The sequence below is a fragment of the Meriones unguiculatus genome, chromosome 17 (assembly GCF_030254825.1).
Source record: "Meriones unguiculatus strain TT.TT164.6M chromosome 17, Bangor_MerUng_6.1, whole genome shotgun sequence".
NCBI lineage: Eukaryota > Metazoa > Chordata > Mammalia > Rodentia > Muridae > Meriones > Meriones unguiculatus.
The window spans coordinates 21,592,173-21,606,107 of record NC_083364.1 but is presented as its reverse complement, the minus strand read 5'-3'; the positions used below and the strand labels follow the sequence as shown (position 1 = coordinate 21,606,107).

General features: G+C 43.6%; 1 protein-coding gene across 2 annotated transcripts in view; it reads right to left on the bottom strand.

Annotated features, from left to right (window-relative positions):
- The window catches only part of Ube2l3 (ubiquitin conjugating enzyme E2 L3), a 43,585-nt gene that overhangs the window by 10,755 nt on the left and 18,895 nt on the right, over positions 1–13,935 (bottom strand). The window contains exon 2 of one of the 2 annotated variants that reach the window (XM_021654513.2): positions 10,576–10,671. The exons of the other annotated variant lie outside the window; for it this stretch is intronic. Within the exon in view, the coding sequence (XP_021510188.1) occupies positions 10,576–10,671 (96 nt within the window). The remainder of the gene's footprint in view (positions 1–10,575; positions 10,672–13,935) is intronic. 2 annotated transcript variants of the gene reach the window in all.

Here is a 13,935-nt window from a genome sequence, read left to right as displayed (position 1 = left end):
ACAGGTACATACCATCATATCGTATCTACTACCACCATCTCAACCAGTCCCATTTTTTAAAAGAAGAAAAGGGGTTGCCCAGGCCCAGGATAACCCTAAAATACTGGGCTTAAGTACTCTTCTAGGCCTAGCCTTCCAAGGGCCTGAACTGTAGGTACAGATCATCACACTTTACCCATACATCTTCATTTGTGAGTTAAGATTGTTGTTATTCCTATTTTACTTTAGGTTTTCTTTTTTCTACCCAGAAATAACTTTTTAAAAATTGTGTGAGCCGGGCACAGTGGCGCATGCCCGTAATCCCAGCACTTGGGGAGGCAGAGGCAGGCAGATCGCTGTGAGTTCGAGACCAGCGATCTACACTTTGTAGACCTGGTCTACAAAGTGAGCCCAGCACAGCCAAGGCTACACAGAGAAACCCTCTCTCTCAAAAAAAAAATAATAATTGTGTGTATGTGTATGCACATGTGTGCACCATCATGTGCCACTATAAGATCAGTGGAGAGCCTGACCAACCTATCCAAGTCAATTCTCTCCCTTCTACCGTGTCCAGGTTCCAGGGTCTCTGGGCTTTTCTCCACCTACTCACCTCCATACTGCATGCTTTCCTTACATTTGGGCTCTCTGGTTTGTAAGATGCCTAGAAGTACCATGGCAGACCCCACACTTCACCTTACCTCCTCACATCAGCGACTGAACTCAGGTCATCAGGCTTGACAGTAAGTACCTTTAACTCACTATACTATCTTGAGAGACTATCAGTCAAATTTCTCATACTTCTGAGCCTGTTATCTGCAGACTGGAAGAAAAACTATAAAATAATAGTCACACATGGTACCAAAGCTTCATGTCTTCACTTTATTTCTCAGGGGCTTGTATAGATATGGCTGTTCCTATGTGGAGGAGAGACACTCTCATATACTTATCTTCACCAACTCCAGGCCAAACTTTGGTACAAGGTTCTTATCCCCAACATCATAACTCTGCCTTCCCTGTTTTCCAGTTATTTCCTGCTATTCTCAATGATTCCATTTCCTTACTAAAAACTCGAAAAGAGTTCTTTACCAGATAAGTTTTATTTTTGGAAGCATTTTGACTTTTTTATGAAGCTATGAACAGAGCTAGAGTCAAATAACTCAATACAGAACATACTAAGTGATGGTAAGTCAAAGAAGAAGTCTAGAAAGCTTAATCTCCCCTGGGTAATACCACTACTCTGCTCAATGGTGGAACCTGAAAGGTATGAGCTTCAATTCTTTGGGACCTCCACTGTACCCAGCTCCAGAACTGAAGAATCCCTCCACACTGTGCTGCTTTTTTCTTTTTTTCCAAAAATTTACTTATCTATTATTTATACAGTATTCTGTCTACATGTAGACCTGTAAGCCAGGAGGAGGGCACCAGATTTAATTATAGATGGTTGTGAGCCACCATGTGGTGGCTGGGAATTGAACTCAGGACCTCTGGAAGAGCAGCTGGTGCTCTTAACCTCTGAGCCATCTCTCCAGCCCTGTACTGCTGTTCTTAAATTTGGGCTCCCTACCTCCATACTCTGGGCCTACCTATCTAGAAACTCTCCAGCAAACAGATGTGCCTATTGGCAGTTGAGACTGACCTGTACCTAGTCTCCAGATTCCCATACTCTAAGCCCAATCAGGGAAGGGAGGCACACGTGATATCTTCAGGAAGACAGGGGTATGCTGAACAAAGGAAGGGAAAGACCTTCTAGCAGAGGATTAGAGACTAGGGTGTCAGGTTGGAGGGACAGCACAGGATATGCTGGGAGGATGTGAGTAGGCAGCTGGCAAGCAACTAAGACTGTAAACTGTAACCTAAACCAAGGCACTGAAACTGCCGGCAGGCTGGGTGGGAGCAGGGATGTTCAGGAAATGGTAAAGCCTTCTTTGGTGTATGTGAGGCAGCCCGGCACTGCTGGGAATAACAGGGTCATTTTTGGGAATTCTACCTCTCAGATATTAGCCCTCAGATACCTCACGTGCATATGCACACACTATGTTTACTGTTTTCAACTCTAAGTGTATATGTCTGTGTGTTTGTATGACAGGTGTATGAGGGCCCACAGACACTAGAAGAGAGTGTAGACTCCCTGGACTTCCTTACAGGTGGTTGTGAACTGCCTGATGTGGGCATTGGAAAACTGAACTTAGTCCTTCAGAAGAGCAACAAGACCCTTTTTATCTACTGAGCCATGTTCATGCCCATTTTTACTCATTTTTATTATTATTACTTTGAAAGAAACTTTTAATCTTCCCTCAGAACTGCCAACAAATACTCTGATCTATCTTGTGTGATGAGTTATAAAATCCTCCATGGGCCAGGAGTGGTGGTGCTTATCTTTAATCCCAGCACCACGGAGGCAGAGGCTGATGGATCTCTATAAGGCTGAGGCTAGCCTGGACTACATAAGAGTGTTCCAGGCCATCCAGAGTTACACAGTGAGTCCCTATCTAAAGAGAAGGGAAGAAAAAAGGAAAGGATCCTCCTGCTCCAAAACCTGAAACAAAAAAAAAAAAAAAAAAAAAAAATACTGCCCAGAAAGGGCACAAAGTATCTGAACAGACAGCCTTTCTGGGCTCCCACTCAGTGTATAGCAAGTCACATGTCTGTCCACAACTTGTCTGTGCTAGACATGAAATAGCACCGAGTTCCACCCCAGGTAATAGTCAAGTAGCCATCGTGGTACATTCTGGAAGAGATAGAGCATTTCAACTGTACATTAGAACTGTAGAATTAAATCAGTTCTAGAAAAATCTTATCCACTTTATCTTCATATAAGAAAAGTGACTGGTTTTGAAATGTTTCCTTAGCTGGGTGGTGGTGGCGCACCCCTTTAAGTACAGCACTCAGGGAGGCAGAGGCAGGTGGATATCTTGAGTTCAAGGCCAGCCTGGTCTACACAGTGAGTTCCAAGACAACCAGGATGGCATAGTGAGACCCTGTCTTGAGGGGAAAAAAAGGGTGACATGCAAGGGGTGGTCACGGTGTCACTTTACAGCAACAGAACACTCACTAACTAAGACAGTGTCTTAGTTTGTTTTTTATTGCTGTGAAGAGACCCCAGGACCATGGCAACGCTTATAAAGGAAAATATATAATTAGGGCTGGCTTACAGTTCAGAGGTTTAGTCCATTATTGTCATGGGGAAAACATGGATATGGTGATGGAGAGAGGCTGAGAGTTGTACATCTTCATCAGAAGGCAGCAGAAGACTGTCCCAACTGGGTATGGCTTAAGTATATATGAGACATCAAAGCCCGGCCCCACAGTGACCACTTCCTTAAACAAGTCCACATCTCTTAATAGTGCCACTCCCTAAGGGCCTATGGTGGCCAATTACATTCAAACTACCACAGATAGTATACATGCCTTTAATTCTAATATGCTAAACTTTCAGGAAGCTGAGGAAGAAAAACAGAGAATTCATGAGAGCAGATCTCAAAAAACCAAAACATAAAACTATTTAATAACAACAAAACCCCTTATTTTATTAAATATTTATTTATAAACAGCATTGTATATAATAAAACTTTTATAGCACTTCACTAAAATTCCAGTGATTTTCTGTCCCAGCTTAACTCATCTGTTCTAGAGCAAGTCTCACAGGCAAATGCTGTCGTTATTTACAACTGGAAGACAAAAAAGACAGTAGCTGAAATGACTGGCCTAAAACTCTTAAACTATGCAAGTATTCATTTTTGTGCCTTCTGTGGAATTTGGAATCAAAGGTGACTGAGCAAATGCACCAATGTTCCAACTGCCTGCTGTATCATTTATTTGTCTGAGGTCTCGTGTGTGATGAGCATTTAAAAGGGAGTTTGGGAAAGAGTAAACATCCCAGAGTCTTCATTTCTTGGCACCAATCTCCAAACCACAAAATCACTTTATTGCAGTTAAATTCAAGAGGAAACTTTTCATAAGGCACCAAATTTTCTATGATCTTCTTACCCATTTGCAGGGAGGAGGGTGAGACAAGATCTTGCTATAGCCAGCTGGCTTCTAACTCAGCTCTGTCTTCTCTCTGGCTGAGATTAAAATCATGCACCACCATACTCAGCTCCTACTCTTTCTATATGGCACCCCTTCAAGAATCCCCAGGCTCCTTTCCTTTTGGATCTATCACTGATCCTACAAAGGAAGTCAGGACAAGCTTCTAGCTCCATGACATAGAATGCTCTAACACAATGTATCCCACCTGGGTAAGAGTGAGACCCTGTCATAAACAAACAAAAGTAGCATCTGTCATGAATATCCAAAAGCCCTAATAATACCAGCAGGCTTTTAGGTTTTGTTACAAATGAAGAAAAAAAAAAAAAAAAAAAAAAGCTTGTGTTTGTTTGGCTTGGTTTTTACAGACAGGGTTTCTCCATGTGGCCCTGACTGCCCTAGACTCTAGACTCGCTTTTAGGCTGGCCTCAAACTCACAGAGATCTGCCTGCCTCTGCCTCCTGAGTGATGAGATTACAGACATGTGCCACCATGGCTGGCAGAAAATAAGTTTTTAAATGGGATACTGCTCATAGGAATCAGTAACCTTCAGAATGCTCATACAGAGCATTACTTTCTTAGTTTCAAGACTTTCTCCATGATCCCACAAAAACACAAAGGGCACAGACTGAGACCATTTAGTGTTGCTAATTAAATTAAACTAAGGCTAGGGCATTTGGCCTACAGTAGTACCCGTCCCAAGAGGAACAGGACATGACAGATAAACTGTCCAGACAAGCTGAAAAGGCACACATTCATTCTACTTTCCAAGACTCAGCCTTCACATTTACCAAAATAACATCCTTTACTACCAGAAAAACCCAGATTCTCGTTTAAGACATGGGCTGTAAGTAGACATAGAGAAAAAAACAATAGAAGAGATCCAACTCCCCTGACCTCCACAAGTACAAAATGACATGTACACACAACCCATACAGTAAATAAACTGTAAAAACGAGACCAAAAAAACCACAAATAAATAAATAAATAAATAAACCCACCTCACATATAGACAAAGACAAAAAAGAAAAGACAATAAACAAATAGGACTCCCAAAATACAAAATTTGTCACCAAAAACTGACAAAATTAAAAAATATATATATTCTCAAAAAATAGCTCTAAAATGAGCTGGGTGATGGTGGTACACGACTGTAATACCAGCGCTCAGGGAGGCAGAGGCAGTTGGATCTCTGAGTTTGAGGCCAGCCTGGTCTACAGATACATCAAGTCCAGGACAGCCAGGACTATACAGAGAAACCCTGTCTCAAAAAAACAAAAACAAACAAACAAACAAACAAAAAGCCAACTGTGGCAGCACATACCCGTAATCCCAGCACTCTGGTGGCAGAGGCAGGTGGATCTCTGTGAGTTCCAGGCCAGCCAGGTCTACACATCAAGCTTTAGGACAGCCAGGGCTACACAGAGAGACCCAGGCCAGCCAGGTCTACACATCAAGCTTTAGGACAGCCAGGGCTACACAGAGAGACCCAAGTTTCGAAAAACAAAACCAGACCAAAAAAAAAAAAAAAAAAAAAAAATGGGGGGGGGGGCTCCTGGCAGTGATGGAGTGTGTCTTTAGTCTCAAGCACTTATGTGGCAGAAGTAGGTAAATCTCTGAGTTCCAGAACAGCCTGCCAAGGTTAGACAGATACACAGAGAAACACTGCCAAAACCAAAACCAGACACAGCCAATAATAACAACAAAAGCCAAGCACTGGTGGCCCACAGCTTTAATCCTAGCACACACAGAAGACCAGCCTGGTCTGAGAAAGTTCCAGAAAGCTACACAGAGAAACCTGTCTTGGAAAAAAAATAAGAAGACAACAGCTCTACTATAAAGATGATAATACTACCAAAAGTGATTCACTGCAACTTACATCAAACTCCCAACAATGCTTTGTGAAAAACACTCCCATGTGGAATTCCCGGGAGCCTTCACCCACATCAAGTGTAACTACCCTAAATTAGAGCTTGAAGAACAACAGTTACTGATTTCAAAATGTACTATAAGCTGACTGTGGGCTTCACTCCTGAAAGCTTAGTATCTGGAAAGCTGACACAAGAGGCCAGTCTGTGATACACACAGTACATTCTAGGCTAGCCTCAGGTACACAGGAGATCTTGTTTCAAAAAAGAAACCAGAACAAAAATGAAGCCAACATTACTAGTAAGTGACAATAATCAAAACAATGTAGCACTAGTATAAATGGATAGGTATTAACAGAATAAAGTTGAAGCCTGGGCGAAGGAGACAGCGCAGTAGGTAAGTAAAGGTGCTTACTGTGTGAAAACCTGGGTTCAAAAGAACCCACAGGGAAGCCAGATGCCATAGAACAGGGCCTGTAATCCTGACCCCCTACACACACACACACACACACACACACACACACACACAGGTAGAAGAAAGTGAAGACAAAAGAATCTCCAGAGGCGCTGCTGTACTTAGCCAAAAAGCCAAAACAGAACAAAAAAGAAACAAAAAGTCCCTTTATGAAAGAAGGTAAGAACAACATCCCAAAACTGCCCTCTGAACCCCACTCACACTTGTGCGTAGCCACAAAAATAGCATTTTAAAAATGGAAAGCCCCACGGACTGTCTGTGACATGAACTGATTGGCCTGCTCTTTGATCACCTCCCCCTGAGGGGGGAGCAGCCTTACCAGGCCACAGAGGAAGACAATGCAGCCACTCCTGATGAGACCTGATAGACTAGGATCAGAAGGAAGGAGAGGAAGACCTCCCCTATCAGTGGGCTGGGGGAGGGGCACGGGTAGAGGAGGAGGGAAAGTGGGATTGCAAGGGGAGGGGGAAGGGAGCTACAGGAGAGATACAAAGTGAATACACTGTAATTAATAAAAATTGAAGGAAAAAAAAAAAACAAAAAAAAACAAAACAAAACAAAAGCCCAAAGGCTGGGCATGGTGATGCACACCTTTGATCCCAGCACTGGGGAGGCAGAAACAGCTGGATCTCTGTGAATTCGAGGCTAGCCTGGGCTATGATAGCCACCCCTATGTAGAGAAACCCCCGTCTCAAAATTAATTAATTAAAATAAATTTAATGGTGAGATGGCTTAGAAATTAAAAGCACTTTTATTCTTGTCTTTTCTTTTTCTTTTTTTTTTTGAGACAGGGTTTCTCTGTGTAGCATTGACTGTTATAGACTCTATAGACCAGGCTGACCTCAAACTCACAGAGATCCATTTGTCTATGCCACCACATCCAGTTTGCACTTCTTATTCTTAGAGAAGATCTGGGTTTGGTCCCCAGCACCCACAGGGCAGCTAAATGCAACTCTTCTGGCCTCTGAGGACACTAAGCATGCATAGAGTGCACAGACATACATGCAGGGAAAACACCCATACATGTAATATAAAAATTAAAATTAAAGGTAGAGGGCAGCCATAAACTTAATAACAAGAGTATTTACATACGACATTCTAGGTTCAGTCCCCAGTGCAATAGACAGGTAAATAAACTGGACCACCATGGTAAAGATGCACTGTTTGTAGGAAGCGCCACTCAGCCACTTCTCCCCTTGAGTGCTACAGCCACGCTTAAAGAGGAAGGATCAATAACTTCCTAGGAAGTGGAAGGATAGGGTAGAACACAACTGAAGTGCCATGATAACCGTCCACCCCATCTGAGAGCACAGTTTCTGTGTGTAGCTCTGGCCATCCTGAAACTCTGTAGACCAGGCTATCCTCTCTGCCTCCAGAGTGCTGGGACTAAAGGCACCCACCACTATCAGGCCTCAAGTGTCCTAATTTTTATTGGCCAGCGCTTTCACTCTAATTGGGTGGGTGGACTTCAGGTAAAGTTAAAGAGAAGATTCCCTCCATGGCCCAGTCCCTGTGATGCAAAAGAACTAAGGCCCAGGGGAGGAAGCACATTTGATAATCACGCTGAGGAAAGAAGAAACACCCTGGACAGTGATCACAGAAAGAAAATGGGGCATTGAGATCTCAGCAGCTCCTAACCACAGCTGGGTCTGGGTGCAGCTGCCTTAAATGAAGGCAAATCTTTGGTGCCTAGATGCTTCCAGATCCTCAAAGCACACTGGGATTTGACTGGCCAATAACTATCATAATGAGCCCGGGGACCACTACGACATAGGTTCAGCCTGCATGAACCAAGAGGCCTTGACGTGAGCTGGAGGCAGTTTGTTGACAGCAACCTCACATGATGATGACACAATCCTGGCCTTAACACTTACTCATTCATAAAACCAGTTCATTCACTCCTCTCATTTTCCAAAAGAACCATGGGCTTGCAGTTCACATTTTAGTACTACACAATCTCAATTAGAAAAGGGACAGACAGGGGTGGGATTAGAGGGACATGGAAGAGACAGTAGACCCACAAGGAGATCAACAAAACTAAAAGATCTGAGCCCAGGGGGTCCTGCAGAAACTGATGCACCAACCATCCATGGAGAGGACCTAGACCTCCTGCTCAGATGTGGACAATTAGCAGCTCAGTCTCCAAGTGGATCTCCAAGTGGATCAGGAGCTGCCTCTATCATGAACTCAATTGAGTGCTCTCTGATCACGCCCCTGATGATCACTTGCCAGGCCACAGAGGAAGAGGATCCAGGCAGTTCTGATTCGTCTTAACAAGCTATGGGCAGATGGCAATAGCGGAAAACTCCCCCTTTCAGTAGACCAGGGGAAAGGGATGAGGGGAGGAGGGAGAGAAGGTGGGACTGGGGGAGCTGAGGGAGGGGGCTTCAATTGGGATATATAATGAATAAATTGTGAAGAAAAAAAATTTTTTAAAGGGGGGGAAAAGGGGACAGACAAATGGATCAAATGTGTCTTAGCCCTGATACAGGCAAGAGCTATAGACACTGGCCAGCCCCTAGTGGTCTTCCCAGATAAGCCTCCCTGTGTGCTGAGCACAACCACCTTCAACCCTAAAAAAACAAAAAACAAAAACAAAACCTCAGAGGATGTATTTCCACATCTAGATTAGAAGCTCCCAATTTAAAATTTCTAAGCCAGTGTTTGCTGCCTAATCTTATAACCAGAATCAAGAAGAAAGCACAAGTAGCAAGCATACTCCACACGCTTTTTTGGTAAAAAAGGCAGCCTCTCCATGAGTAAGAGTTGTAAGTAACCACGGAAGGAGCGTCAGATACAGGACCTGAGGCTCAGATGGGCAAAGTGGAAAAGGAAGAAAGATAGTGAATGTGAGTGATATAGCTCAGAGTTGTCGGCTACAGTGACTGGAAGTCACCAAAGTCCAAGTGATGAACACAATGAACAGATAGTGCAGCTCTGGGAGAGAAGGGGAGATAGGGGTAGAAATCTTTCACACATAGCAAGCAACCTGATGCTGGCTGGAGTCCCCACGGATAAAATCAGGAGGAAAAAAGCCAGTCTAACAAAAGTAAGCTTTAGTGAGGAAAAATTAGTAACAAGTCAGCAAACAGAGAAACTAATCACAGGCTCAAGGATTGGACCCTGGCAGAGGCTGAACGCTTCAGGAGGCAACCAATGATTGGCTATGTAACAACTGAGAAGGCCTGTGTGCTTAGTGTGAATCACTTCAGAAGTGATTGACAGCAACCTCACATGATGATGACACAATCCCGACCTTAACACTTACTCATTCATAAAACCAGTTCATTCACTCCTCTCATTTTCCAAAAGAACCATGGGCTTGCAGTTCACATTTTAGTACTACACAATCTCAATTAGAAAAGGGACAGACAGGGGTGGGATTAGAGGGACACGGAAGAGACAGTAGACCCACAAGGAGATCAACAAAACTAAAAGATCTGAGCCCAGGGAGTCCTGCAGAGACTGATGCACCAACCATCCATGGAGAGGAGAAAAAGGAGAAACAGGAGAGAGAAACAGGAGCTGCACACTAAAGTACAGGTCAAGTCTCTGAAGGATAAAGGGGTCAGAGAAGATGGAGGGGGAAAGACAAAATCAAGAGAGTGATAGATTAAAGCAAAGCCTTCTCAGGAGGAAGCTAGGCCTGCTGGAAGGTGTCCTTGGAGGATGCAGGGCTGTCGGAAGCAGACACTGGAGAAAAGCTTCTGGAAGTCCAGTGGAGGGTGAGACACAGGCAATCAGGAACTGTGATCGAGTCAAACCAAGGCACATACTGGAAGTGCCAGAATACAGCACAGGTGTCTCAAGGGTTAGGCACAGATGCAAAATCAGTGGAGAATGCCAACGAATATCTACAGGGGAAGCCAGCTCTCTTCCAAAGTAGACAGAGAGAGGGGTCTCAACCTGATAAGCAGGGCAAGAAGCCAGGGAAGATGGGCAAGAACAGGAACACAGATGCATTCTCCCTTCCTTTGTAAATAACTACAGATCTATAAGGTTTGGAGCATCTATAGTTTTAAAACACCAGTGAAAAGCTAGGATTTTATTCTAGAGCCCGAGGCCATATCCTACCCTAATTATCACCCTGTAGCCATTGCCCGCTTTTGCCCATCTATGGGCTGCCCAGACCAGGCACTTACTGAGGAACACAGAGATAAGGCCAGCAGTAGCAGCACACCACCTGAAAGAATAATCTAATAAGAAGTGGAAGTGTTCAATACTCACAGGAACAATAAGCCCTTGCCAAGTCAATAAATTAGCTTCATCAACCTGGATGTTACGGAAGTTTTTCATTCCACATTTGCGGATCTCTTCAAGCTCCTGTTGATTAACAAAGCATAAAGGGGTGTCAAATCAGGGAAAGCACCACATATGAAGATCCCTCCTGACTCCCTCAAATTAAACCAGGTGACAACATCACCAATGACAACATTTGAGTGAGGACCAGAATACAGCTTATCAGGTTAAGGAGGCATGGAGCCAGGGTACTCCCACCTGTATTACCTCTATTGACCCTTCATCCCAGACCAAGCAACCCATTGAACACAATGAGGGGAACCATTCTTCAACAGATATAACACCTCTTCTTTGGGCTGGTCATGCTGCCTGTTTAAATAAATACTCTCGGCAGAGCCAGGTGTGGTAATTCACACCTGTAATCCTAGTACTTAGGAAAATAAAACAGATGGACTGTTGTGGGTTCAAGACCAGCTAGAGCTAGAGAGTGAGAGGCATGAGAGCGAGGGTGAGTGAGAGAAAGAGAGAAAAAGAAAGAGAGAAAGTAAGAAAGAGAAAGGAAAAAGGAAGAAAAAAGAAAGGAAGGAGAAAGAGAGAAAGGAAGGAAAGAAAGAAGAAATTAAGAAAAAAAAAGAAAAAGAAATTGAAAATAAACAAAGTACCTGTCCCCAGAAAGGGACAAATATGCAATAGGGACTTGAGGTGCCTAAAGACCTGACTTCTTCCAACTACCTACTATCTATATATGGGAAGCTGGAGCTATAAAAATGAATAAGCCTGGGTCTAGAAAGTAAACAAAGGAAAATGGGTACCCACAAACCTTTCCTACCTAACACATTAAGTGCAATTTCAGGATAGGCATAGGCAAAGAGCACAACCAACCAGTCTGGGGTGAGGAGGAAAACAAGAAACTACCATTGAGCCTCCATTTCTTCAGCTATAAACAGGGGTGCTAAGTCCCTGAGCTAAAGATAGTGAGTGGGAAACTACATCATAACACAACTCTTCCAGAAACTCTGGAAGTTCTCATAAGCAAACAGTGTAACAAATGTCACTTCACTCAGAAAGCACAACCACCATGACTAAGACTGTTTCAGAATCCAATTTAAGATGTCTTTAACTGGGTTGGGGATTTAAGCTCAGTGGTGGAGCTTAAGTGGTAGAGCAAGCACAAGGCTCTGGGTTCAGTCCTCAGCTCTGAAGAAAAAAAAAAACAGACAAAATAAGATGGCTAAAGATGTCTTTAACACTGTCACTTGGTTCCCGTGACTTCCCCAACACCAATGAACACACAACAGGCATCTTAACGCAATCCCCCCAGAATGTACCATGATTCACAGCCACACATACATAGTCATCTCCTCCAAGTTCCTGGACTGCCACTTTCCACCACTACCTTGATCAGGCCTTACAACCAATGGGCTGATGGCCTCCCATATATCCAAGATGCCTTCTCACCTATAACCTGAACATTAGCCCTGTCTCATCTTCCAGGCCACACCTCTTCTGTCCCAGCTCACATGACCTCTAATATAAAAAAAGGCCCCCTCCTTATGCAGCTATGGTTCACAATGGCAAAGGCTACCCTTACCCTATTGGCTTCTATGTCATCAAGATCGAAAGAAGCTCTGCACCACACATTCCTATAATGCCACAACGTTTGCAAGGCACAGAACGACTAGGAAAGCATGGAAGGAGTAATTTTTAAAGCACAGTGAGGCAGTCAGTATACCAGTTGGAGGAGTTGGAAGATGTGTCAGAGGACTGGGGGCTGAGGAGGAGGATGCATTGAAGGCATGTGTGGAATGGGTGTCTCACAGGGTGCTGCCTGTTTAACAACCTCAGGTGCCTATCATAAGCAACCTGGACCAACTCTGAATATTCTAGTCCAGCAAGTATAGATAGAGCTTTTTTGTTTGTTTGGTTAGTTTTTGCTGTTGTTTTGAAACAGGATCTCACTGTGTAGTCCTGGTTGTCTTGGAATGAACTCTATAAACCAGGCTGGCCTCAAAGAGACCCACCTACCTTTACCTGCCAAGTGCTGAGATTAAAGGCGTGTTCCACCACTGCCCCAGGAGTTTTAATATGGGAATTTTTAGTAAGTGCCATAAAAAGGGAAAGGGTATTGCCATGCTTAACCAGTCCACTTCTCTTTTTTTTTCGGTGGTTTGGTTTGGTTTGGTTTTTCGGGACAGGGTTTCTCTGTGTGGCCTCGGCCTGAACTCAAACTCAAGACCAGGCTGGCCTCAAACTCAAGAGGTTCACCTACCTCTGCCTCCCTGAGTCCTGGGACTGCAGGCAGGCACCACCATACCTGGCTTACCAGTCCACTTCTAAGAAAGGCCTAGCAATACCGCAGCGGACACAAAGAAGCAATATGGTGTGATAGCGTGATTGTTCTACAATGACAGCCTTGTGGAACATGAGTGAATACTCTAACCCATCAGAAACAGGGCACTATAAAATATAGACACACTTACGGGGGAAGCTTCATGGTTCACGTACCACTACTCTCCAAAAAGAACTTTAGCTTCTTGAGGGCAGGACAAACAAATGAGCTAGAATACTCCAAACAGAACTTTGAAATCACGACAACCAAAAGACAGTCAGGCATGGTGGTGCATGCCTGAGACAAGAGGCAGGCAGATCTCTGAGTATGATGCCAACCTGGTCTACAGAGCAAGTTCCAGCCAGGACAGGGAAGGCTATAGAAAAGGCTATTAAAAAAACCTCATCTCAAAAACAACAACAAAACAAACAAAAACCCAAACTTTATATATATATATATAAAAAAACAACAACCAAGGAAGAAACAAAGGAAATATTGAATGCTCATAAAATAGCCTGTGTGTAAAAATACACCTTGTAACTTGGGAGCACTATACCAACAATATAAAGTGTGGCTGATGATAAACACAAGGGAAATTTCACGAGAATTACAAAGATGGGGGAGGCTGGACTCAGTTGTAACAGAGAAAGAAAATTCAATCTTGTTTAAGAGGGACGTCAGTCTGGGTTGCAGAAGATTAGCAGTAGGGCGAGTGGTTGATTCGCAGCACAAGATCCTGCAGCATTTAATTCCAGCACTACAAAACTATTAAGTAAATTAAAGGCACACAGTCTTTTCTGGGACATAGCACGGTTCACAGAATGCTTACCTAGCATCCTACAAAGCCCTGAATTCAATTCCTATACCTACAGGATCGATCACAACTTCTGTAACTGCAATCCCAGGCAAACCAGCACCTTCTCCTGGCCCAAGAGGTGCACAGACATACACACAGATCAAACACCGATATATATATATAAATACATTTAAATTTTTTAAAAAAGTAAATCCAAAGCCAT